Raw genomic sequence first — 24,213 nt, 5'->3', positions numbered from 1 at the left:
CATTATACCCAATGTTGCTGTTGTTCAGGGGGTTTCAGCTAACCAACCCTCCGCTACTCCTCACATTGAGTGTCATTTATCAGGCATGAATAACGGACAGCGGGCCCTTATCGCCAAATCACATGATATTCCTACACGTGCGTTGTGTAGTTACTTAACTTAGTATGTACTCGGAAAGGCAAGGAAGCTAGCTGGTCAGGAACAGGTCAAAACCACAGTTCTAAGAGCAAGAAAAAGCTCGACTGCCTAGGAAACAGATTTATTTATTCCAATAAAAAAAAGCAAAAAGAACAAAAACAAAAACATAAATGGGGTAGACCGGGATCGAACCGGTGGCCTTCAGATAGGATGAACAGATATCCTTTGTGATGAAGTTAAAGCTTCAGTCTGACGCGCTCCCAACTACGCCACTGCCCCAGGAACATATGATTATGTAAGAACGGTCGAGAATAACGAATCATAAAGCGCCTGAAAGTCGACGCCCAAAGAGTCATCCGGAATTGGGAGCTCTTCCCCGGTTCACGTGATGCATTCTTCCGATGTCGGATTTGAGCCGAGGACAGCTGACTGGTTACTGTGTCTGGCGGCGTTTGATACGAGTCACCGGGACCTTCCTGTGAGTTCCGCATTTGTAATTTTCGGTGTCTCACCGTCTGTTCAACAGAGTCATATCGGAAAGAGTCATATCGATTCTATCTACTTGGCAATTATAAAACTGCGGAGTACGCTTCCTATCCCATTGAAACCAACCTTCCTATCAACGCTGTTAGTTAACGAACCTCTCTGTCTTCAGGTGTCTTTGCCCCAACTTCTGCCTTCCGAGCAACACAAAAGATAAGCCGAAATGAAGTCGCTACAGCAATTGGCGCGCCGTGGAGCGCTGCCTCGATATACCGCACCTCGCGCGATGCCATTGAACAGATCTGGTGCGAATCGGCTATGGCAGAGAAGCTTTAGCCAGACTCCTGCCGCGGCCTCCCAGCTCGCTGCGCTTGACGCTTCTAAGCTGTCTATCACCAAGACCACCACCCCTAAGGAGGTGATCCCTCCCAAAGAGCTTGTCTTTGGAAAGACTTTCACTGGTATGAAAAAAAAATAATTAGCTATTCTGCTCTACATCCATGTCCAATCACTAACAATAGCACAATTCTAGACCACATGCTTTGTATCGAATGGACGGCCGAGGATGGATGGCACGAGCCTCGAATCACCCCATACCAGAACTTCAGCATGGATCCGGCTACATGCGTGTTCCACTATGCCTTTGAGTGTTTTGAGGGCATGAAGGCTTACAAGGACAAGAATGGTCAGGTCCGGTTGTTCCGCCCTGACAAGAACATGGCACGACTAAACAAGTCCTCCGCACGCATTGCTCTCCCTAATTTCGATGGCGAGGCATTGATCAAAATGATGGGAGAAATGGTGAAGCTAGACAGCAGATTTGTCCCAGAGTTAGTAGTGACTTCGGTCGTGGATTAGAGCGTGTCATGTGTAGGATTGACTGACTGAATGCAGGGGACGAGGATACTCATTGTACCTTCGACCAACCATGATCGGTACCCAGAAGACCCTGGGCGTCGGACCCCCGGGATCCGCTCTTCTGTTTGTCATCGCTAGCCCCGTCGGGCCATACTATCCCACCGGCTTCAAGGCCATCTCCCTGGAAGCCACTGATTACGCTGTCCGCGCGTGGCCTGGCGGTGTTGGCGACAAGAAGCTGGGTGCCAACTATGCGCCGTGCGTTGTTCCGCAACTTCAGGCCTCCTCCCGTGGTTTCCAGCAGAATCTGTGGCTTTTCGGCGAAGAAGAGTACGTGACCGAATCTGGTACGATGAATCTCTTCATTGCTGTCAAGAACAAGGAAACTGGTCAGAAGGAGCTGGTGACTCCTCCCCTGGATGGAACTATTCTTGAAGGAGTTACTCGAGACTCTATTCTGGGGCTGGCCCGGGAGAGGCTGGTGCCCAAGGGCTGGGCTGTCTCCGAACGTAAGATGCGCATGTCGGAGGTTGTGGAGGCCTCAGAGGAGGGAAGACTGCTGGAAGTGTTCGGAGCCGGTACGGCTGCGATCGTCAGCCCCGTCCGCAAAATCAGCTACAAGGGTAACCTGGTGGACTGCGGTCTGAAGGAGAACGAGGAAGCCGGCGAGATTGCCCTATCGATGAAGAACTGGATCGAGGATATCCAATACGGTGACGAGGAGCACCAGTGGAGGTAAGACCCTGTTCCTGGAGCTGAAAGACTACCTCAAATTTGACGCTAACGTTCGTTTCTCTTCCGCCAATAGCTACCGTGTATAGAGGCTCCCCCCTTTAGGTGTTAATAAGTGGCGCAGTATGTCTAGTCTCTCTATTGAGACACCCTATCTCTGTTAATCTATCTCAAATTTCCTCTTTTGGTTAGCAGCAGCGAATCAATTAATCTAGAAAGGCCCAATGTCAATATTATAGACTGATAATGTTTTCCTACGTAATTATCAGGTAGCAATCAAAACTCTCTGATGGGTCAACTGTCACAATGTCAGCAGGTCATGTGCTTTCCAGCTGGGCATGCTTAACTGTCAGCCCCCTGTTACACTTCAGCATCAGACAAGCCCTGACAGATCAGAACCTTCTCTACCTACAGAAAGGTCCCATTCATACTTGCAGAGATACAGTCATTTCTCCAATCATATAAACAATTTGAAAGTATTGAAATTAGAAAACCATAAACTCCTTGACTTGCAGAAGCTCTGTCAATCAACAGATAACTAACTACCTAACCTCTAACCCTGAATCCCTTAAAGCCTGAGGCAGGGAAACGGGCCCCGTGGGGTTGCAAGTGGACATTAGTTCCCTTGATTATAGTTAGGAGAAAATCCATGCAGATTATTCAAGGCAAGTAATATTCCTACAGGGCTGGACGGCAGATGCTTCTTTTTCATTTTCTATTAATAACCGACGGTTTTGGCACCAGGAAAGTTGGTGGCAGGTGCGGCTATGGGGCTGACCAGGTGCTTCAAATCAAACAGCAGGACTACCACTCCCTACGGACTCGGGGTTATTCTTCAAAGAAAAGGTAAAGGTATTACTGAGGTAATCTAATAAAATGGAGACCGCTAATCTGTGTATTAGTCGAGCTCTCCAATGATATAACGCGGCCCCCAAGGCGATGCAGAGAGGCGGAGCAAATCAGGGACGTCGAGGAGGCGGAGTCAGGCCTTCCATTTCCTGATCTGGCGTGTTGGCCCTTCCATCAGCCCTACGCTGAAGCAGTTTGCCAGGGCAATGGCCAATTGGGAACTCCCTCGACGCTGGCCAATTCCCGTCTGGCTAGGTACCCTTAATGCTGTTGGATTACTCCATACACGGGGGGCCCATTGGCCGGCTCCTTCAAAGCTATGGCGCAGTGGACAGGCTATGAATCCTTTCGCTGCTTAACGGGTGAACTCTCAAGAGGATGGTCAATTTAAACCATTTTTTAAAAGAGTACTAGCACTGCCATTCCCTTTATACATACATTTATTTCCGGCTTCTGGCTGAGCTCCAACATCGAAGCACGGACATGTTTTAAGGCTATCCAACGGCGAGCTAACAGCCCAGGATGGAGTCAAGGGCTGGCCCAGCTATCATAAAAGCTACATATTTATCCCCTCCGGTCGTCGCTGGTTGAAAGATGAACCATCATCTCACATTGCCTCCTACTCAATTGCCTGCCTCGTCGATTCGAACTTCCAAATCAAGTTCGAAAAATAGAGCCTGCTTTCTCACATGAACGCATTATATACCTACACTTACCATCCGATCATGGACCCCCGAACCTTCGCAAACCATAGCACCAGCAGTGCTTTTGGCCCAAACGCGAACCCGGATGAAGATTGGACTAAGATCTCGGACCTTGCTGAACGACGCAGGATACAAAACAGAATCGCCCAGCGAAACTATCGTAAGTCTAGATTCCTCATGAAAACATATGCGCTACCAACTATGGATGGAACTCTAATTGCCATCAATATATAGGGCAAAAGATGAAGCGCCGTCTTGAGGATCTAGAAGGAAGAGCCGCAACCACACCCGTATTACCGGAACGAAGACACGAAGACTCGGTTCGACCGAAGCAGGCGCAAGCCTTCAAATCGCGCACGAAGAAAAGGACGCCTGAACGGTCTACCTCGGACGAGAACCAACGTTTTCAGCCGCCTCGCACCTCATTAGAATTTGAAAGGTCTACCGGACAAGACGAGGAGGCAATCTTCTCCTACCACCTCGCCAAGCAGCTCTCAGCCTCGCCTCCACAGCCTTATCCTCCCTATTCTCAGCCTGACCTATACAACCATACTTTATACCCCCAACCACCGGTCTACGAACCTCCCATGGTCGGCTACTATGAGGATATCTCCCTTCCGAACGGATACGCAGGCCACCTATCGTCTATGCTGCCGGAAGTAATGCCATCAACCGCCTCGTCAGCGCAAACGTACTACTACATGGAAGAGAACACTATGAACCCCCCCCTCGGAATGGAATACCCGGCCCTGACCGGATTCGAACCATACACTTCCACCCAGCCGCGGCCGCAATAGACCGCATTTTCATCTAGAAAAAAAAAAAAGAGACTACTTCACTCTCTTGCCCCGAAAGCTGTGCATGACCGGGCCTTACAAAGCTAATCTTCTCACCAAATGATATCCATTTCGCAGTTCTATCTGCAGGTCAACCTTCGTCTCATTGGATAACATACCGCACTGCCGAAGTCATGATCTTGCCTTCTTCTTTTCTTCTTCTATGGAGCAATAGACACAAGGCTCTAGCGTTTTCCAGTTTTTTTTTTTTTTTTTTTTTTTGTAAATTTCAGTTCCTGCCAGAATACCAAACACCATTGTTTATGAGAAGATACAAGATGACCATGATTGTGAATTTGAGATGGAACTTTTCATTATCTAGTGTAGAATTTCTCATAGTCAAACCCCGCCTTATTGCTGATTCTTTTTCTTCTTTGTGATTGCTATCTACTGAGATGTCCTGCTTTAAATAACATGTAGCTATGTATTTGAATATGGTGGCTCTTGAGAGGGACGAAAGGGTTAAGCTAGGACGTAGATGAGATGAAGACATTGGAAGCTTATGCTTATATGGCGTGGCTGCAAATCGCATAGATAGCCACGAATTTAAGAAAGGAAGAAAGAAAGATATTTCGAAGAGACATTCAAAGATGCGTTGGAGATTTAGTATGGAAAATTGTGTTCATGCTGTTAGAATAAAGAAAAAGCGAGAAGAAAATAAGCAGACAAGAAAAGGACAAGGAGAGATGAGAGAAGAAAAAAAAAGGGAAAAAAAAGAACAGGCAATAGATCAACACATCTACTGTCTTGCATCTGTCCAAAACCTTGCAATCTGTACATGTTTCTTTTTTTCTTTCTTTTTCTTTTTCTTTTCTTCTTCGAAGTGTGCCGATGCGGTGTAGTCTGTCTAGCCACCCTCCCCTCCATTTATGCTCATCTGATCCGGGTTGGCAGCGACTTGTCGGCGTCTCCGCATCGGGGCCTTTTTCCGTTTTCCAACGGCCGACTGTTGGGATCCCGCAGGGAGGGTGTTCATATCGGTGTCTCCACCGTTGTCTGCCCGGGTGTCGGATGTTCCGTGGACGGCGTGAAAGATTACCACTTCATCCAGTTCCGAGATGTCTGTTGGCTTCATACGCAGCCATTTCATCCGGGGACCCGACCGGGCGCGTTCCGACACGCGAAATCCGTAGATCCGAGATTCGTAGATCTTGCCTGAACCCAGTCCTGTGCAGAAGTTGACTGTGCGGGTTCCGTTGATCTCAGTTGGCTGGTTAGGGGGGGGTAACTCTGGTGATGCGCGAGTCACGACTGCAGAAGAGTTCAAAGAGGACGAGCGAGATTGGTTCGTGTTGGCCACGAGGGGTGAGGTCGGAGATAGAACGTTGTTGAGACGAGGCCCGATATCGAGGTCCGGAAATGTCATGAAGAACAGACATCCAAAAGTTGTTCCGAAGAAAGCACCGTCTACGGAATGGAAGCGGCTGTTGGGCGGAGTGTAGACGTCCTGGCAGCTCGGGCAGAAGAGCTTCACGGTCTCTTGGCCGGGAGTGTCTGACCGTCCAACGGGTAAAACCTTACAACCATTGCAGTTCACGCGCGGGCAGACGCCAAAATGCTGCATCTCGTACTTTTCGAACATCTGCTGGATCCCCGGTCGTGACGTGATGTATCGCTGGTGGATCAGGCCGTAGAGCAGCTCGGCAGAGCTCTCAATCACACTCAGGTCACTCGCGACGCGAGCATGCCTCCGATCACCCGCTCTCCGATAACCGAGGGGCTTTTCGTCACCCAGCATATCATCTTCATCCTCCTCCTCTTCCTCCTCCTCCTCTTCCTCTTCATCGTCGTCCTCTGGTTCCACGTCCAGGATCATTTCCAAAGCTTCCTTGTACATGGGGACCTGGGATTGCAGCCCCGTCAGATTGAAGTCGTCTTCGATAAAATCTTCCGACACCTCGGCAAAGAATTCATGCCCCATCAGTGAGCAGAACGAGGAGATCCATGACTCCGGGGCTCCTTCCGACGACGACATGGCGAAAGAATCGGTCACGGACGTCGACGGCGTCGATTCGGATAATTGGCTCAGGTCCAGCCTATCCAGGCCGTTGACCAGCGCCGACCCTGTCTCTCTCGACACGTTGTCGAGCTAGTGACCGAGGACAATCGGAGAGCTGGAGAGATCACAGGTAGCCAGCGAACCTCGTTCTCGTGTTGTGTGTGGCCGAGGAAGCAGCAAGCGCTGTTGCAGCCTGGTTGGTCACCGAGAGAACCGAACAGAACCGCCGTAAAAATGGCTTCACGCTGAACGATTCGCTAACTTGAGGGGTATAGTCGGGCGTGGAGTGTGGTGGACTATGCGATAAGTGCTAGTAGAGGGGTCATCGCAGTGTGCGGGATGGCGGGAGTTGTGCGATGAGGGAGCGTTGACGCGATGGCGCTCTGACCGATAAGAAATATCAATAGCTGGCTGACTCCCCACAACGAATTTTCTGCAGGCCAAAAAAAAAGAAAACAAAAGAGTATGTCAAGACAGACGGCACAGCTATTGACGCCTGGAACTAGTGGACAAATTCTCGAACACAGTCGAAAACGGGGGGGGGTCCGAAATCTCTCGGTGTGGGTGCGGCGATCGACGAAGAATGGAGACCTTACGATTTGCGAGGCGGTGGGAGGCACGAAGGACAGACAGGACAGAGCTCTCCTCAGGTCGCTGGGCAGGTAAATAACAATAGCTCTCAAAGAAGACTGTCGCCCTCCGAAGCGAGACGATTGAGATTCTCAAAACTGCCCAAGAATTGTTGGTGGTTGACCTAAGGCATGTCACGTGAATTGGGGGTCTCGTCCCGGGTCCGTTCTTCATTCTTCTATTATCATTGTCATTCATAGGACACAGGATTACAGGAATACAGGTTGGAGTTCAGATATCTTTTTACTAAAAGAGGCATAGAAGGAGACATAAAGAAATGGATATCAAGTGACCTGCAAGGCTATATATCAATAGACAAGTAGTAACAGAGTATCAAATTTAGACCTGTTATAAGCCATTTAATAAATCAATTCAAAAAAGGTCTCTGATGACCCTAGAAAACCCTCCTTCATTACCTAGAACACCAGGCAATCCTTCGCTGGTGTTCTGGATCTCTCCATCGACGCCGACGAACCCATGGAGGCCATCTGGAGCTGTACCGGAGGCCATGAAGGAGTTCAGTCCGCCTACCGCTTCGAACAGATTCGTTAGCTCCTGGCTCATCTGTAGCCCGTTTAATGGGCTGTTCCCTAGTTCGTTCATGGCGCCGACCGGCCCATAAACTGATATATCTTCTATCGGGTGGCCTGCGAGGCCTGCCATGGCGACCGCTGCTGTCGAATGGGGGTCGTCGGAGTGAGACGCAAAGGGGCGATTCAGAACTCCAAGTTTCTCGCCAATCTTTCGAAGCCCCTTGATGGTCTTCCAAAGCCGCTTTGCAACGTACGACTTTGCACTGAACCCGCTGACTAGATCAAGAGCCATATAGAACTCTTCCCGCACCTGGCGGTTGAATTCTCCGGGGGCATGGGACACAGCAAGGAAGAGTACAGCAAGTGCAGCCAAAAGAAAGTAGTTAAAAGTGACTTGCTGACTTCGGTATATATCGGTCGACTGGTTCAAGTGTGTCAGTACTCGAATGGTATCCTTGGCAATCTCGACCACAGTCAGTGCCTGCCCTCGGCTTTCCACGATGCTTCCGGTCGAGTGTAGCACGGGACGGTAGATTAGGATCCTCAGCTGATTCATGCGGAGATAGAGAACGACGCGTAACCGCTGCAGACCTCGGTTGGCGGGTTCGCGTTGTCTGGGTGAATCTTGCGGATAGAATCTCAGGGTGTCTGGAACTTGTTTATACCACTGGAGGATCTGGTAGTCAAGATACCCAATCTCATCTCTCTTGCTATCCGTGGCACCCTCTGAACCAAGTCCAGAGTACCAGATCTTCGCGCTGATGCGATTATAAGCAATCATGCAGTTGAGGTATGGTAAAGAGGAATCCTTAAAATGGGAATCAGTACTCGCAAGGGAAAAGAGGTCAGGTCACAAAACGCCGCTCACTTACTGGCTCGGGTAGGTTGGGATCAATATCCTCATCTTGGATCACAAATGGCAGCCCCGTTCCGAAACTCCAACGTCTATCCAAGGTGTATACTGACCAAAAGACGTTGCTGACGCTCGGCCATTGTCCCTCGTCCGGGAAAGATTTGATCAATGCATCACGCCGATGTAACCCAAGCTCGAGACACATACGAGCAGCTACTCCGATCAAGCGGTAAGCCATGATATCGTCGTCTGTATGGAAATGATACATTGCCTTTGAAAACGGCCAGCCGTGTTAGCAGATGGGACCAATCCCGACTTTCTGGGGAATGAAGGGGAAGACATACAACTATGGCAAAAAGTTGAATGGTCTTGAGATCACTTGGCTGCCATATCTTGGACTCAATGATCGGTTTCATGCTCATGTACAGTCGCTGCCCAATATCGCTTCGTCCATTCCCTTCAACAACGAGGGTGGTGGCAAGGATTATTTTTAGAATGTTTGTGTCATCGTCATGTAAGCCATCCGAGCCGGGCATCCCTCGCTGGGCGAAGCCAGTACGAGCTGCAGCCTCCATAAAGGTGTAGAGTAGATTGGCTCGGCTGTTCACTTGCTCGATGTTGATGAGCGGATACATGATCCCAATTTCCTCCTCATAGACCCTACAGAGTCGTAAAGCCTCCTCTCGTTTTATAGACCAGATAGGGTCTTTAGAGGGATGGACAGTGGAGATAGGTAAGGATATAGGCGGAGGTGGAGATCCAGAAGGCGTCGCATGTGCAGTGGTAAGGTCGTCCGGAATCACATCATCCGGAGGCGCAATCCCCATGGTCTGGAGGCTTGACTTGGCCACATTGAAATTGAAAACGGTGCTTGTAGGCCCATGGAAGCGCGAATGTTTGGAAGGTGGCTTTGACGGCCCTGGATGAAGCGGTGCGAAGATCTGCTGGGAGCCATCTCGGGAATAGCCGTCGAAGGCCGAAGACGAGTCAAGCGAAGCATTCGGATCGCGGAAGTCATTCAACTTCGTAAATAGCGTATTGACTTGTTCTTGCAGCGTCGTAATCTGCTGCTTCATCAAACGGAAATCACTATAATATCCCGACGAAAAGAAGAGTCAGCTCGAGTGCGTACAGCGACGACAAAGTCCAACCAGGTCGCTCCACCACATACTCTGACTCCTTAAAATTATTATTGCAGCAATTGGGCGCATATCGGCCTGTGTCTCTTGTTCAGCGATCCTTCTTCAAGTCCAAGAACAGGACAGCGGTTGCTCTCTCGTACATTCTAGATTGAGGTGGCCACAGCGTTGACACGGCACCTGGCCGTTGCATTTGATTTTGCGTCGCTTGCACTCATTGCTAAAAGGGAAAAGATATACAATTAGGAGACGATCTGGCGATGAAAAAGAAAATAAAGCAATCAATGGTCAGGGAAGTCGGGTCCATACCAGGCAATGGAAATATAGCGATTCCGCTTTGTGCGCGTGTGGGTTCCGTTCGTCTGTTCCGCCTTTCTTTTTGCGCTATCGACAGTCTGTGTCGCTTCAAACTCGTTTGTGGACATCGGGAGCGGTATGCTCTCTTCTCTCTGTGTTTCTGATGTCATATCTTCTGTGTTCAGACTGCCACAGGCCAGAAGCGTTGGCTGGTATTAAAAAAAGGAGGACGGAAGCCGTGCTGATGTCAGGAGCTGGAAACGCTGGAGACATGAGTGGTGCGGGGTTTGCTAATCCTCTAGTGTTCCCCAGATTTGACTGATAATTGATAAACTTTATATCAGCGAGGAACGATTCGCTGATCTGGCTTGTTGCAATGAAAGCTGGAAATGGGATTAAAAAACCTCGGGGAACGGCTGTCTGTTGGTGTCGACAGGTAGAGGTAGAGGGTGTTGGGGATCGCCCCCCACGATGGTATATCTGATGTTCCAACATTCCGTGACGTTGTCTTTTAATGCTACAGGCCTTGGTTGGATTGGAAATATATTATTTATTGCTCAAACGGAAAGAACCGTCAGGTCTACGTTAAGTAACTCCGTACGCAGAGAAGAGAGGCTTCCACCACAGAAAGCGTCGCCTTCATAACAAAGGAAGCAAATCCTGTCCAAGCTCTTATGCCTCTCTCAGTCGTTTTCATCCAAACGAGAGCACCAAGTATCATAGTCAACAAGGCTCGCTTCAGTCTCCGGATACGGAGACCCTTTGTGGTATATCTTGGGGTCCAGTGTTGCCAAACGGGGAACGTACAACGGAAAAAAAAGTCGATCTGGGAGTATCTATGTGAAATCAGTGAGTAGAGTTTATGACATGGAGACACAATGACGGTGCTTACGGATATGTTGTAGAGTTCCAGCCTTCTTCAGTTTTATACCAGCTGTTGCACCCACCGATACCAAATACGGTGCCACGAAGCGTACGTTGAACATCGCTCGTCCATTTTCGTTCCGCCAGCTCGGAGACTTCGTACGAACTGACTCGACCGTCGAGTATTGGCCCGATGAAATTTAAGGAGTAGTTGATCATGTTCTCCGATGCATAAATCACACTACTCTGTCCCGTTGTGGTGTTGGGCCCATATATCATGAAAAAGTTAGGGAACCCGTCCATCGCGGTGCCGAGGTATGCCTGTGGACCGCCACGCTCATCCCAGACATCTTGAAGGGCTCTGTTTTCCCTACCGATCACCCGGAGTGAGTGCATATAATGCAAGACGGTCTGATATCCGTTCGCCAAAACGATCACATCGGCCGGTATCTGCTTCACTTCATCATGGGGTATCTTGCTTTCTGTTTGGCTCGAAGGCGGATAGTGTCTGCCGGGACCAAGAGTTACGCTGCGAGACTGGACGCTTGTCAATGACAGGGTGGTCAACTCGACATTGGGGCGGTTAAGACTGCGAAACCATTCTCCCTCGAGAACACGTCGTTTACAGCCCATTGCGTAATTTGGGGTTAATATTTCATGGTATCTTGAGGGCACTTTGTGACGCATGTTACTCAGATATTGCCTTTCAATGGAATGGCGCTGCCAACGTGCAAAGGCATTGTTTTGAAACATCCGGAACCAGGCAGATTCCAAATGGAAGAAGAGCGCATTTCTGAGTACATGCGCGAGGCCAGGGATGCGACGCATGAGAATGGGCGAATATTTCTCCCATTTCACCATTCCTTCCGGAGACAGTTCGTTGGGTATAACCCACGGGGGACTGCGCATGAGCTGAGTGACTGAGCTGGTACCGACGAGTTCTTCCGACAATTTTGGCACGACCTGCGCTGCACTGCAACCGGAGCCGATCACGACGACATTCTTCCCTTGCAAATCGATCGACTCATCCCACCGGGCCGTATGGATCAAGTCGCCAGCAAAGGTATCAATTCCAGGAATGGATTCTGGCCATACTTGGGGTTCTACCAACGCTCCAAGACAGCTGACAACGATCTTTGCCCGTATAACTTCCGTTTTGATATAGACGCTTTCTGGCCCTTCGCTCGCCACTTTTTCGTCTCTGTCGCGTTTCGATAAATCGCCGGTACCCGACACGAGATGGGATAGTGTAATCTCCCACTCTTCTGCGTCTTCAAGCCATCGGATCTGTCTGATATCGGTGTTGAGCTGGATCTTGTCTATAATTTGATACTTGGAGCACACATCAACGAGGTATTGCTGAATCTCAGGCCCCGCCGGATGGAGGGTTGTCCAATCTCGCTTCGGCGCAAAGGAAAATGAGTAGAACAGTGCGGGTCTAGCAGTAGAGACTTGTAAACATTGTGGTTGAATCCAGCACCAGATCAAATGGATTCATCGAGCGTACATGTCACACGCAACCCCAGGATACCTGTTAATCCACCATGTTCCCCCAATTCCTGATTGCCGTTCAAAAATTCGGAACTGATCGAACCCGAGTTTCTCTTTCATCCGGCAGCCCATAGCAATACCAGACTCGCCGGCGCCAATTATAGCCACAGGATAGTAGGTGTAGGCATTCTTAGTGTATGCTTGACGCCTATGGATGCTTGATACTGAAGAAGACATGCTAAATTAATACAGTCGAGGAGGAAAGAAGTGTTATGATTTCAAAAAAAAAAAAAAAAAACCAGTTGAGAATTGGGAGCTTCGACCGAGGAAAATAACTAGTATATTAGTCCCATCTGCTAGATCAAAATGGAGTAAAGGATAGAAATTCATTTTGACAGATAGCTTCTTATTTATCCCTGCTGAATGGCGATAAAGCAAAAATGGGTGTGGAGGGTGCGTTACTTGAGGAACGTGTGATTGTTATACAGAACGTGAGACCTCGGCACGGAGTAGGATTTCTCTATCGATCATCTTCGATTCAGCTACCGAGGCCAAGACTATTAGTATCGAGCGAGGTTCATGGCTGCTATCTGAACTCTTGGTTAGTCCTGGTGATACCAGTCTTTCGAAAGGATACCTTTTAGAATCAGGTACCTAAGGGACGGGATAAACAGCTAGTTATGACCTCGTCGCACTTAGTATAGGTTTGGTTTGTAGAGGCTCTTCACATCGGTAGACTGGCATATTTTGAAGGCTAGATCGACATATAGTCTCATTCCTCATATCACTAAAACAATCCATTAGTTATGCAGGCATCTTTCAATAGTTCATGAATACCTAGAGATGCAGGTAGTGTACCGGTAGATCCGGAGGATAATTACATGACGGATCACCTCCTATGCCTAATGTGGAATAGCTCGGGATAAGACTTTAGTTGTCTCGACGGCAGATCTGCGTTTCTGGAGATCATTCTTATCAAATACTCTACCGGCTCCTGATGCCGGAAGGATCTGGATGAACGCAGCAGGATGGCCTATTGTTCTCTGCGACAAAGCTCGAATCTTGGCGCGATTCCCACGTCTTGTCGCGCGAGCTCACAGATCCAACTATGATGGACGACAACTGTACAGCTCGGATTGCCAGCTACCCTACAAGAACAAGATCTCGGGAACGCATCAATACCGTGACCTTGGACGACTTGACGATATTGACATAGCCAGCTTTCGTGAGCGTCATTTCAAACCTGAAGTCCCCACGATTCTACCTCGGCATTATTTTTGCGACCTGCCTGCGTCCGAACGATGGTTCAAACCCTCTGTCTCCGAGACGAACATATCTCGTTTGAATATTGACTATCTCACGGAACATGGCGGTGATGCGTATGTGCCTTTGGAGCTTACACCAGGGACTGAGGACACGCATGCGAGCAAAGAAGATGGTACCGAGTTTCGGAAGTTTCAGGCCCCATTGAGTCTCTTCCTACAATGGATCCGCGCGGCGGAAAAACAATCACAAGATATGCGGCTATATCTAGCGCAGTGCCAACTACTCGACCTTCCTCCGACCCTGCGCGACGATTTTCCTACTCCAGAGCTTGTATTGCAGGCAGGCAAGGGAGACATCTACGATACGAACGTGTGGATCGGACTCCCGCCTACATACACCCCCCTCCATCGTGACCCCAATCCGAATTTGTTTGTGCAGCTTGCAGGGTGCAAGATCGTGCGGCTGCTGGCGCCGGAGGATGGTTTGGCACTGTTTGGGACTGTGAGACGATATCTTGGGAAAAGCGGGACTCGCGAGGCAGCCTCGTTCCGCGGCGAGGAAATGATGCAAGGGCAAGAGAGAGAAATCATTGAGCAGTTGGTTTGGAATGACGTTGACCCAAGCCAGCTTACTTCTGTGTCCGACAGTTGGGGCTATGAAGCACGCTTGGAGGCTGGCGATGGTCTTTTTATACCGAATGGCTGGTGGCATAGCATCAAAGGAGTCGGAAACGGGGTTACTGCATCGGTATATCTGACTATTTATATTCCTATTCCGAAAGAGTGCTAATCTTTAATCAGGTCAATTGGTGGTTTCGCTAGACGGGTGCATGATACAGTCCGATTGATCGAACCAAAGCTGTGCGATCGGACGACAGACCTAGACATATAACTGACATGGTATATGAAATAGATCTGTAAAATTTCAAAGTAATCTACAATGTAACCAAAATATTAAGAGAAATGTATAGAAATAAGCATAGAACGAGAGAGAGATACTGTGTAGAAAGCGGGTTCTTTCCGGCGGAGATCCACCCTGATAATTAATGTTCAATCATCTGCGCGACCATTCCGGCACAGCAACCTTTCCTCAGGGTCTACACGCCTACACATCTACCCATTGTCTTCCTCGCAGGTACCGCTTTTAATCCAATTGTCCAAAGGTGGGACAGACATGCATATGTCTCGCAACACACTCTACAGCACGCTTCTCCACCTTACCCTGAGCCCTCTACTTTTCTTCCCAGCTCGTGGAAGCGCCACCGCTGCCTCGAATATCTACCGAGCGCCGACCGGGTCATTATATGTGAACCAATCGTCGAACCTCAGATCCTTCTCCGCGCTGTACCTCCACTGTCCGTCGCTTCTTGTCCCACATCAACCGTTTTCCACCTCGTCCATGATGTCGTCCGACCCCGTCAAATCAGCCGAAGCAGCTGACCAAAACCAAGACCAAGATGGGAAACCGAAAGCGCCTCTCGCTCTCCCATCCACAGACCCTACAGACGGATCGAATAGTCATAAGATTGATCTCAGCGCCGAGGGCGGCTCCACCGTGAAACTCGACCATTTTGGTCCCATGGTTGTGAACCAAGACGGAACGCTCTCCCGAATTTCAAACTGGGAGCAAATGACGGAAATCGAACGGCGGAATACACTGCGCGTGCTGGGGAAGAGGAACAAGCAGCGACTGGCCGCGTTGAAAGAGGCGGAAGCTGCAAGACAGAACGAGGAACAAAAGTAGAGAGGGCTGAACGGCATCGGCATATAAATATGGCGTTGAAGCGTTCCTGTTGGTGACAATTGTATCTATACTATTTTAAAGAAACTAATAATTGAAATGTGAATATGACTTGAGAGCATTAGAATGCTATCATACAATTTACCGGTGTAAACTCTTGAGAAAAACCATGGTAGGTAGAATCGTTAAATGCCCATTACCACGACGCCTTCCCTCTTACACCTAGATAGTAAGCCTGATCAACGTGCGGCACCATGAGGAGCGTCAAGGCGGCCTTCCCGTCCTCTAGATCGGTGTACGGCTTCGTCGTCGAGCTGTCGCTGTGGCTCTTTCCCTAGCCAGCTTGGGGGGAAGAAGCAATTGTTGTCTTCGTAGTGTAGGTAATGCGAAAGATCCGAGTCGGCATCGGTTCTGTTGTGATGATCTGGGGTTTCAGGAGTAATCAGAACAGGTTGGTGCTGCTCTGTTGCTTTTGACGTCTCTTGATGAGATGACATGATGGTATTTATCATTAGGAACGTGTACTGTTTGGTAGCCTAGAGCAAGACGTCCGAGTAAGAGGTGGTCAGTCTATTAGGTTGTGTAATCCGAGAACACAGTCTGCTGGATTGGCGAGCAAAGATGCATATCGAGGCGATCAACTGACCCTTGCAGTACTCCAAGACTTGAAGACCAAGTAAGGTTACTTCTGGAAGAGGTTCGTGGTTCACCACAACATTTGCTTTTCTATTGCCCAGCAACAAATCAACGCCCGTTCCAGCATCTACAGAACTGCTTGACGTCATAACTATAGAAACTGTTTATTTCAGGAGACTTTCGATATGTAAGACTAAGAATGGGATAGTTGTCGGGTGGCTAACTTGTCCTGTGGGCTGTAGACTATGACTTCAGCCTTCATCCATCATAATCATCATCATTCTGCTGAGAGGGCCACGCCGCCCTAACATATGATGACCGTGAATTGGCAGTAATTAGGAGAATACGCTTACTTTAGCTGTAGATATAGATCAAGATTATAATAAGAGCTCATAGAAATCAATAAATAATTAGGAATTCATGGTAACAATCCCTATAGTTATATCCACACCAGCTCTATACCCCTTATACAGCTGTAGGACCAAAAAACCTTTACTCCTACCAATATAACCCCTAAACTAATAATATTGTCCAGTACTGTTATGCTTCAAAGTCATAAGTTATGCGCTAAAGAATCTCGAAAAAGCCAATTATAACATCATAATTTTGACCAGGCCAATGACCTACGTACCAGGTATTATTACGTCGGTTTTGACCCCGCCTGCAACAGACCCCGCAATTGCTCTTCCACTATCCAACTCGGAAAATCGGTTGCCCTTTAACTGCCATATTGATCAGACACCACACCACACACCTTTCACAATGCCTGACAAAGAGCGCGAACCCAAGAGCTTTGCGCCAAAGGTGCCAGTCCAGCTGAATCCGCCGAAGGACGACCCAATCACCGTAGAGGAGCTGTCAAAATGCGACGGTAAATAAAGACCCTCAGCTTCGCTTCGCGCAATGGCTTGATGGCTCTATACTAGAAGCTGACCTCTTCTTTTTTTCTATTTTGATTATAGGCACGGATCCGAGTCGTCCTACCCTAGTTGCTATCAAGGGCATTGTATTCGATGTGAGCAAGAATCCCGCCTACGGACCTAGCGGGCAGTACCACGGTATGTCGGCAATCTCACATTCTGTGATATATTATTTAGACTCGACTTGCTGAACTAGGTTCCAGTGTTTGCTGGAAAGGACCCTTCCCGTGCGCTCGCCTCGTCTTCTTTGAAGGCCGAGGATTGCAGGTCTGACTGGTATGATTTGGAGGAGAAGGAGAAAACGGTGCTGAGCGAATGGTATACCTTTTTCAGCAAGCGGTACAATATCGTTGGGAAGGTCCAGGGCGCGACTAATTGTTGATTCGAATTGCGTCGTACTTGAATTTATAATCGGAACAGCATTTCGAGCGGTTGGACCCCCTTCCCCCCCGTATAAGGCGATGATAAAATATTACTCGGACTACTAATAACTATAAAGTACATTTCCAAATCACAGAAACTTTTAAATTGACATTATCAGAGAACCAATAAGGATATCAATGTAAATATACAACGAGACGTCTATATTGACAATGCAATGCTTGTGGGTGTTCCCTCCTCTTAAGCCTTTGATTTCCTTGTCTTGCGTTGCATGCGTTTCTTCGCAATGATCCGGTTGCGCTTCGCGATCTTGTTCTCCTCTTCTACATCTTTATTCTCTTTGTCCTTTCCATTACTTTCAGCCCTCTTCCGCTTCTTTCCTCGTCCAGAGGCGTTCTTCGATGCATCATTGTCCTTCTCGGGGCCTTCCTTGCCGTTACCAGACTTCTGAGAAGTCCGAGACTTCGCCTGGAGCTCGCTCCGGCGCTTGACTACCTGCGCATTTTCAATGGCAAATTCAACGATCAGGCGTTTCCTCTTCTCCTTCATCTCGGACGCAGCATCTGCTGGGGCTTCGACCGCGTGACCGTTTAGCCACCGGAGGCCCATGAGTGCGTGGCGGTGAGTGTGATACTCAATGAACCCGTAGCCTCGACTGCGTCCGGCGCCACTATCCTCCTTAACTTTACCGCCGTCGCGACTTTCAAAAACGATTTTGGCCTGCTTAACAATTCCCTGGCGTTTCTGTTTCCGAAGAGTGTCTGCTTCCTTCATAGCATCTGCATCACGACGAATCTCCTCTTTCGACAGAGGTTGCCGGACACCATTCTTGGCGTCCTTGGCAAATCCAACAACTGCCTCTCTCGCCAGAGCTTTCAAGTCCTTGGAGGTGACATGTCTCGGAATGTTGCGAATAGAAAGTCGAGTCAGACTGAGGTGAAGGGCCGGGTTTTTCTTGATGAAATTTTGTCGTTGTTTGAAGCTGTCATCGCGCATCTTAATCTCGGTCGGGGAAAGCTTTTTGTAGAGAGGCGAATTGGAAGGAATGGTTCCTTCGGACAGGAGATAGAGGCGGCGTTTATCCTTATCACGAACCAGACGTCGTGAAACACCTTCTTCTTCAAGCTTCACAGCTGCAGACCGGCTGACAGCACGAGCCACTTGCAGTACTCGACCATCCAAAGTATACCGTCCGCTGGGGTCGGTACTCTCGTTTTGTAGAACGGACTGCTTGAAAGCTGTTGCGCCTTTCTTGGCTTTGTCTTTATCTGCGGTCACCGTGTCTGTCTGTTTCGGTGCCTCGCGTATGCAAGACAAAGCGTCGTCAACGTTTCGGAAGCAGGCGAAGCCCGTGCCACGAGGCCTCTCGGTCTCAGGATCGACAACAATCCGTGCATAATGTAGGCGTCCAAATTGTTCAAAATGCTCGTAAAGCATCTCGTCTGTACATGTAAAGGGCAAGTTCCGGATAAACACTGTAGAGGCGTTCCGTTCGTCCTCTTGTTCCTCTTCCTCCTCTTCATCTTCCTCGTCATCGTCCTCGTCTAGGTCCTCAATATCTTCATCATCCTCGGAGTCATCCACAGAATCGGCATCTGAAATCTCCTCTGGTGCTTCAGCCATATCGACATCACCCGATTCCGAACCCTCGTTCTTCTCCTCCTGGTTCTGAGTGTCGCCTTCATCCGTAGTAGGAGTCTTGAGGTTTTCCCAGGTGCCCTTGTCAACAGCCCAATCCACCGCTAAAGTCCGGCCATCTACCTCCTTTCCGTTGATCGCTTCCAGAGCCTTTTCAGCGTTCTTTTTGCCTCGCAGCACAACAAAGCCAAAACCTGCCTGCTTTCCATCTTTTTTCGGAACAATGGCTTGCTTGACCTTACCGAAGCTTCTGAACAGAACAGCAAGGTCATCGGATTCCTTGATGCTCCATGGCAGATTCCGAACAATCAATCGAGGTGGTTGGTTGGCCGCTCTCTGCTTTTCCCTCTCTTCCTTCAACTTGGTAGCAGTAGTAGAAGGCAAACTCCGTCCCTTTGTCTCATCGACTTCACGATTGCGGGACTCTGCATATTCAACTTTGATCTTCTTCCCGTCAAATACCGATCCATTGAATTCCTCAAGGGCGCTCTTCGCATCATCCAGATCAGCGAATGTCACAAAACCAAATCCTTTGGACTTCTTAGTCTCCCGATCACAAACAACAACGGCGTGTTTTAAAACATAGGATTGCGAAAAGTATTCTGCCAAGTTTTCAGTCGTCGCAGACTCGGGGAGAGATCGAACGAAAAGGGTGCGCTTCGCCTGCTGAGCAGCAGAGCTGTCATTGACAGGCTCTGTATTTGGCTTATCTTCAGCCATGACAGCGTCTTGGGTATTATCGGTCTTGGAAATTCGTCTTTTTTTGGGAGTTTCAGCTATCGTTGGTGCAATGACTTTTTTCACATTGGCTGTAAAATTAGCGGCAGAAAAGATGGTTTGGCAAGTGGATCCAGAGCCTGTAAGGGCGGTGAGAGTAACTTCTTATCTCCAGGACTCGATAGGATCTCCAGGGGCGCTTGTTTTCGACATGAACGATTTCGTGAAGCTGAACTAGCACGATGGATGAAGAGTTTGGTGAGGTCCCAGAATTTGAAAATGTGACCCGTGGAGGAGAGAATACACCTTCAGCGCCGGCCGCTGGAAACCCGCCCTCACAACCACCCAAAGTCCAACAACCCAAACCACAAGCATTAGCAGCAAAGACCGGTCCCTCAGCAATTCTTGTGTCTCATCGGCAGAAAGGCAACCCCATCCTCAATCATGTTAAGCTTTTACCCTGGGAATATGAGGATATCCCGGCAGACTATGTGATCGGCCGCACTACCTGTGCCCTCTTCCTGTCTCTCAAGTACCACCGGCTGCATCCCGAATATATATACTCTCGCATTCGCTCTCTAGGAGGCAAGTACAATCTTCGTATTCTTCTGACAATGGTCGATATCCCGAACCACGAGGATAGCTTGAAAGAGCTTTCCAAGACCTCTATCGTGAATAACCTCACTCTCATACTCTGCTGGTCGGCTCCCGAAGCCGCCCACTATCTGGAGTTGTTTAAATCTTCTGAAAACGCGCAACCGACTGCCATCCGTTCGCAACAGGCCCAGTCTTATAAAGAGAGCCTAGTCGAGTTTGTAACGACTCCTAGAAGCATTAACAAATCCGACGCAGCAAGCCTCATATCCACGTTCGGGAGCCTACAGAATGCTATCAACGCACAACCGGAACAGATTAATACTGTACCTGGCTGGGGAGAGAAGAAGGTCCGGGCATGGACTCATGCGGTTCGAGAGGATTTTCGTATCGAGACAGCGAAGAAGAGACGTGCCCCCAGTCTAGAACCGCGTGCCGCTCATAGTTTGCCCGTAGAGGGCCACCTCCCTAGGTCACAGAACCCAGACGACCACGAGGACGAAGAAGCCGCGTTCTTAGCTGCTGCAGAAGGACCGAGAGGCACAGGAGTCCAGCCAGAGGATAATGCGATGGGTGCATCAAGTCAAACCCCAGCTCACTCAGGAGCGATGAGCGAGGGCATTATGACAGCATTAGCCAAGCTTAGGGAAGAAAATAACTGATATACAGTAATCATCTTACTGGGCATCTTGATCCCAGTGCTTACTATAATCCTTTTCACTTAATTACAGGATGCAATTTGTGTCTTGAGACTTATACTCTCACTAATAATCTTTTAACTCTATTGTAAACTTTATATATTAGTTATATTATCTCCTATTGATAATAAATCTAAAAGCCTAGCTAGGCTTTTATATTAGACCTATCCTTTCAATGATCCTGGCGATTATCAGGATTTAGAGGATAGCTTAATTCCTTCCTTCTCGCTATCTATCTTCAACTTCTTCTTCAAAAGCTAACTGACGGCTAAAGATCATGCCGATAATATATCTAGAGTCTCCAATAGCATGAGTATCTAGATAAACATATGTAGGATCCATTCTCAAGTTAAAATCTTCTTTAAACCTAACTATACTCCAGTATCCCCATGCCCACATTCTTAACTGCTGAGTAATATATCACGTGGAGAACAAGTAGACTAACCTGTATCGGAGATGTGGAGTCTTCAGGCAAGAATGGAGCGTCGGTTCTCGTCTCGATGATGCAGCCAAGCGGGTGCTGATGTGCGCCTAGAGACAGAAATCGAGCGTCTTGCTCATTACGACTGATCGATTGCTGCCGAGCAAATGGCAGATGCAGGGACCTTCCCCACATGGTTCATTCATGCAATTTTAAAGCAAGCATCCACCGCGCCCAGGCCGGTATGGGGGAGGATACTCGACCTCTGCACTCTTTAACAACCCACGCAGAAAATTTCGCACTGACACCGAATGGGACAGGCCTGTCGGCCATCGCACCTACTTCTGATGGAGACAGATCAGGTGGATCAACACCTTCTCAAGGCAAGAATTTCGAGTTCGTCCTAGTGACGGACAGTGGATCTCGACGCCAAGTCCGCCGCCATGCGATGCGCCAATATATGCGCAAGCGCCGTCTGGACAGCATAGCTCGACTCGATTCATCTCGTCTCTACGTGGGTGGTTGGTCGACTCGTCAAGACGCAGGATCTTCGTCCCCGTTCTTGGCTTTGGAGGTGGAAGACGCACAGGATGAAGAGCACGTTGCAGTCCAAAAGTCTACCTTCATAAACCCCAAGCAGCATCTTACGGGGCCTCATAAATTAGTATCAAATCGGAATGTCTGGGATAGCACAGCTCCAGCATGCCTGGAGCCACACAGCAAACCTCCTAGTCTAGGATATACTCCTGGAGATGGAGTGCTGTTCGATCCATTCGACTCGTTTCCGATCGCCATAGATTCAAATGATCATCAATTGATCCAACACTGTACGTCTCTGCTGCAGCATATCCCGTGGATTACCTTATACTTCTATTTTTCTTTTATTTGAATGGTGTGCTGATCTCATTCCAGTTGTTTCGATATATCCCTCTATGATGTACAAGCTTCTCGACCCCATGCCCAAAAATCCCATGATGAAAATCTTCCAGCACATTGCTATGTGCGACCCCGTTCCTTTTCAAGCCATGCTTGCAATTGCCTCCAAACACCGGGCTGGAGTTGAAGGTAAGACAGAATCCGTCCAGAGCCTCACGCACAAGATGCGGGCCTTGCGACTCATCAATGAGTGCATCCAGACCAGGCCAGATGGATACCTAGACGGAATAATCTACGCCGTGGCTACAATGGCTGTTATTGAGGTACTGCCACCCCCTTGCTCGAGGAGAATATAAGGGTTCCTTGCTAAATGTTGGCAGAAATGGTCGAAAGATTTCTCTGTTGAGCAAATGCACTTCAGCGGACTTGCGTCGATGATTCGAAGCCGAGGAGGCATGCGAGGCTTGCATGCCGCAAACAAGTTCCTAGAAAACATAATATATTGGTTAGTGGTACCTACAATGACCCCCAAAAAACCGGTAACCATTCATTCGAGCTAATGAATACCACAGGGTCGATTATAGTTGCGCTTCGAATGCCATCGTAGGCAGCAGTCTCCCTTGGACCGGTGATGCATCAGATTCCCTCCCCCAAAGCCTCGACTTTTTAGTCAGCGACTCACAATTCCACCTTGACCTTTCTCACAATCCATCGCCTGCCAACGATCCTGAGGATATGTACGACCACGTTTGCGGATGTGAGGACTTTCTTCGGTTTTTCAGACGTCTGCATGATTTAGAGCATAGCGCCTTGAATTCACCTGGTGGCATAACTGGCGACTTTCCAGAACCCCAAAGCCGTTTCGGATCCCAAACGAAGCTCTTTTCCATTCTCACTACCCTTCCGGATTACGACCATGGCATCAGAGACGTCCGTTTTATCGATGAATACTCAAGCATGGCCTGCCTCCTCTACCTCAATGTTGCACTGTACGACTGCTACCTTAATTCGACGCCATTCGACCGTTATCTTGATTGGGTACATCTGGAAATCCAGCGCCTCTCTCCGCATAGCAACCCTAGTATTGCTGCAGTGCTTTGGCTGTTTCTCACGAATGGTGGCTATCCTCGCGGTGAATCCGGCGACGCAGGGGAAAGGAGCTGGGTCGTTTCTCGGATGCTGCGGGTTGCCAAGCGTCTAGAATGGAAGCGTCAGGGGGCTCTCTGGGAATGCCTCCGTCGCGTGTTAATCGGGTTCCTAACCACTCAGCAAGAATGCTCCTTGGGATCAGCCCATATCAACGAACACGCGCTCGCAGCTCGACAAAGAAAGCAATCTCGATCCGACGGCTATTTCTGGGATGAAGACGAGATGAGAAGAAATATCCTGGGGCTTGAAACGCCTATTATCACGAGCTGCTCTGCGGCAGACTCTCTGAATTCTGGTTAATGGCACATGCATCTGAGTGTATATATCTATACATGTACTTATAAACATTAAATAACTATGTCTCTGTGTCTCCAGACGCATGCTGGGACAGGAGGAAAGCATGGCGAGATATAATAAGCAACATGTTCTATGAATTTGTGCCACGATATCTGGACTTAAATCATGTTGAACTTGGAGAAGTATACTATTGAATCAGGAAGGAATGCCTTCGACGGTATCATGTCAGCTCATAGTATACATATCACTCTACTACATAAGTCTCTTGCGGTCTAGAACAAAGAGGGGAGATGCGAGGCGCGTCAGCGTTGACCGTGATATCGACTCGGGATCAAATTGGTTGTCGGGTCGGCGATGCTTCGGCGATGCTTCGGTATCTGTATAGCACCAACAACAAACAGTACATATCTCCCAAGTCATATGTTTGATTTGGTTGATGGGATGAGTTGATATCTAAAACAATCTTCTAAGATC

The 24,213-nt window shown here is 48.7% G+C and overlaps 13 protein-coding genes and 1 non-coding gene across 14 annotated transcripts; 8 read left to right on the top strand and 6 right to left on the bottom strand.

Annotated features, from left to right (window-relative positions):
* Positions 1 to 309: 309 nt before the first annotated feature.
* Positions 310 to 417, bottom strand: ASPZODRAFT_t109. The gene has a single exon. It is a non-coding gene; the product is annotated as a tRNA-Phe (tRNA).
* A 187-nt stretch (positions 418 to 604) lies between these two features.
* Positions 605 to 2,431, top strand: ASPZODRAFT_134951 (hypothetical protein). The gene is made up of 5 exons (XM_022723668.1): positions 605 to 722; positions 794 to 1,082; positions 1,154 to 1,451; positions 1,516 to 2,214; positions 2,288 to 2,431. The coding sequence occupies exons 2-5, from the start codon at positions 845 to 847 to the stop codon at positions 2,298 to 2,300; spliced, it is 1,248 nt and encodes a 415-aa protein (XP_022579322.1). The 5' UTR covers positions 605 to 722; positions 794 to 844; the 3' UTR covers positions 2,301 to 2,431.
* A 1,354-nt stretch (positions 2,432 to 3,785) lies between these two features.
* On the top strand, positions 3,786 to 4,561 carry ASPZODRAFT_18374 (hypothetical protein; the record flags this gene model as incomplete). Its single annotated transcript, XM_022727202.1, has 2 exons — positions 3,786 to 3,924; positions 3,999 to 4,561. The coding sequence occupies 2 exons, from the start codon at positions 3,786 to 3,788 to the stop codon at positions 4,559 to 4,561; spliced, it is 702 nt and encodes a 233-aa protein (XP_022579321.1).
* An 886-nt stretch (positions 4,562 to 5,447) lies between these two features.
* Positions 5,448 to 6,575, bottom strand: ASPZODRAFT_144754 (hypothetical protein; the record flags this gene model as incomplete). Its single annotated transcript, XM_022725039.1, has 1 exon — positions 5,448 to 6,575. One exon carries the CDS (start codon positions 6,573 to 6,575, stop codon positions 5,448 to 5,450), a length of 1,128 nt encoding a protein of 375 aa, XP_022579320.1.
* A 1,026-nt stretch (positions 6,576 to 7,601) lies between these two features.
* Positions 7,602 to 10,221, bottom strand: ASPZODRAFT_70907 (hypothetical protein; the record flags this gene model as incomplete). The annotated part of the gene is made up of 6 exons (XM_022729707.1): positions 7,602 to 8,570; positions 8,635 to 8,886; positions 8,960 to 9,704; positions 9,787 to 9,832; positions 9,898 to 9,974; positions 10,064 to 10,221. 6 exons carry the CDS (start codon positions 10,219 to 10,221, stop codon positions 7,602 to 7,604), a joined length of 2,247 nt encoding a protein of 748 aa, XP_022579319.1.
* Positions 10,222 to 10,631: 410 nt separating this feature from the next.
* ASPZODRAFT_71460 (hypothetical protein) lies at positions 10,632 to 12,643 on the bottom strand (the record flags this gene model as incomplete). Its single annotated transcript, XM_022729758.1, has 3 exons — positions 10,632 to 10,887; positions 10,944 to 12,353; positions 12,423 to 12,643. 3 exons carry the CDS (start codon positions 12,641 to 12,643, stop codon positions 10,632 to 10,634), a joined length of 1,887 nt encoding a protein of 628 aa, XP_022579318.1.
* Positions 12,644 to 13,420: 777 nt separating this feature from the next.
* ASPZODRAFT_18370 (hypothetical protein) lies at positions 13,421 to 14,493 on the top strand (the record flags this gene model as incomplete). Its single annotated transcript, XM_022727201.1, has 2 exons — positions 13,421 to 14,419; positions 14,473 to 14,493. The coding sequence occupies 2 exons, from the start codon at positions 13,421 to 13,423 to the stop codon at positions 14,491 to 14,493; spliced, it is 1,020 nt and encodes a 339-aa protein (XP_022579317.1).
* Positions 14,494 to 14,773: 280 nt separating this feature from the next.
* On the top strand, positions 14,774 to 15,559 carry ASPZODRAFT_134944 (hypothetical protein). Its single transcript, XM_022723667.1, has one exon. The coding sequence runs from the start codon at positions 14,852 to 14,854 to the stop codon at positions 15,413 to 15,415; it is 564 nt and encodes a 187-aa protein (XP_022579316.1). The 5' UTR covers positions 14,774 to 14,851; the 3' UTR covers positions 15,416 to 15,559.
* ASPZODRAFT_134943 (hypothetical protein) lies at positions 15,556 to 15,996 on the bottom strand. The gene has a single exon (XM_022723666.1). The coding sequence runs from the start codon at positions 15,907 to 15,909 to the stop codon at positions 15,652 to 15,654; it is 258 nt and encodes an 85-aa protein (XP_022579315.1). The 5' UTR covers positions 15,910 to 15,996; the 3' UTR covers positions 15,556 to 15,651.
* Positions 15,997 to 16,810: 814 nt separating this feature from the next.
* ASPZODRAFT_18368 (hypothetical protein) lies at positions 16,811 to 17,350 on the top strand (the record flags this gene model as incomplete). Its single annotated transcript, XM_022727200.1, has 3 exons — positions 16,811 to 16,919; positions 17,011 to 17,106; positions 17,172 to 17,350. The coding sequence occupies 3 exons, from the start codon at positions 16,811 to 16,813 to the stop codon at positions 17,348 to 17,350; spliced, it is 384 nt and encodes a 127-aa protein (XP_022579314.1).
* Positions 17,351 to 17,589: 239 nt separating this feature from the next.
* Positions 17,590 to 19,707, bottom strand: ASPZODRAFT_153676 (hypothetical protein; the record flags this gene model as incomplete). Its single annotated transcript, XM_022726003.1, has 1 exon — positions 17,590 to 19,707. The coding sequence occupies one exon, from the start codon at positions 19,705 to 19,707 to the stop codon at positions 17,590 to 17,592; it is 2,118 nt and encodes a 705-aa protein (XP_022579313.1).
* Positions 19,708 to 19,804: 97 nt separating this feature from the next.
* ASPZODRAFT_742158 (hypothetical protein) lies at positions 19,805 to 21,063 on the top strand. Its single transcript, XM_022729954.1, has one exon. The coding sequence runs from the start codon at positions 19,947 to 19,949 to the stop codon at positions 20,958 to 20,960; it is 1,014 nt and encodes a 337-aa protein (XP_022579312.1). The 5' UTR covers positions 19,805 to 19,946; the 3' UTR covers positions 20,961 to 21,063.
* Positions 21,064 to 21,490: 427 nt separating this feature from the next.
* ASPZODRAFT_134940 (hypothetical protein) lies at positions 21,491 to 23,956 on the top strand. The gene is made up of 4 exons (XM_022723665.1): positions 21,491 to 22,244; positions 22,330 to 22,616; positions 22,674 to 22,798; positions 22,866 to 23,956. The coding sequence occupies exons 1-4, from the start codon at positions 21,611 to 21,613 to the stop codon at positions 23,740 to 23,742; spliced, it is 1,923 nt and encodes a 640-aa protein (XP_022579311.1). The 5' UTR covers positions 21,491 to 21,610; the 3' UTR covers positions 23,743 to 23,956.
* ASPZODRAFT_740608 (hypothetical protein) lies at positions 23,888 to 24,212 on the top strand. The gene has a single exon (XM_022729945.1). It carries the CDS (start codon positions 23,945 to 23,947, stop codon positions 24,122 to 24,124), a length of 180 nt encoding a protein of 59 aa, XP_022579310.1. The 5' UTR covers positions 23,888 to 23,944; the 3' UTR covers positions 24,125 to 24,212.
* The last annotated feature ends 1 nt before the right edge of the window (position 24,213 follows it).

The sequence above is a fragment of the Penicilliopsis zonata genome (assembly GCF_001890105.1).
Source record: "Penicilliopsis zonata CBS 506.65 unplaced genomic scaffold ASPZOscaffold_13, whole genome shotgun sequence".
Classification (NCBI taxonomy): domain Eukaryota; kingdom Fungi; phylum Ascomycota; class Eurotiomycetes; order Eurotiales; family Aspergillaceae; genus Penicilliopsis; species Penicilliopsis zonata.
Note: the sequence above shows the minus strand (reverse complement) of the source record. Positions and strands in the feature narration are given on the sequence as shown.

Bases quoted from the DNA above. Each gene is read 5' to 3' on its own strand.
- ASPZODRAFT_134951 (XM_022723668.1), top strand. From the start codon at position 845: ATGAAGTCGCTACAGCAATTGGCGCGCCGTGGAGCGCTGCCTCGATAT. The intron at 1,083-1,153 runs GTATGAAAAAAA...GCACAATTCTAG, and splicing joins CTTTGGAAAGACTTTCACTG to ACCACATGCTTTGTATCGAA. The intron at 1,452-1,515 runs GTTAGTAGTGAC...GACTGAATGCAG, and splicing joins GACAGCAGATTTGTCCCAGA to GGGACGAGGATACTCATTGT.
- ASPZODRAFT_134944 (XM_022723667.1), top strand. From the start codon at position 14,852: ATGTCTCGCAACACACTCTACAGCACGCTTCTCCACCTTACCCTGAGC.
- ASPZODRAFT_134943 (XM_022723666.1), bottom strand. From the start codon at position 15,909: ATGTCATCTCATCAAGAGACGTCAAAAGCAACAGAGCAGCACCAACCT.
- ASPZODRAFT_742158 (XM_022729954.1), top strand. From the start codon at position 19,947: ATGGATGAAGAGTTTGGTGAGGTCCCAGAATTTGAAAATGTGACCCGT.
- ASPZODRAFT_134940 (XM_022723665.1), top strand. From the start codon at position 21,611: ATGGTTCATTCATGCAATTTTAAAGCAAGCATCCACCGCGCCCAGGCC. The intron at 22,245-22,329 runs GTACGTCTCTGC...ATCTCATTCCAG, and splicing joins TCATCAATTGATCCAACACT to TTGTTTCGATATATCCCTCT. The intron at 22,799-22,865 runs GTTAGTGGTACC...TGAATACCACAG, and splicing joins CTAGAAAACATAATATATTG to GGTCGATTATAGTTGCGCTT.
- ASPZODRAFT_740608 (XM_022729945.1), top strand. From the start codon at position 23,945: ATGCCTTCGACGGTATCATGTCAGCTCATAGTATACATATCACTCTAC.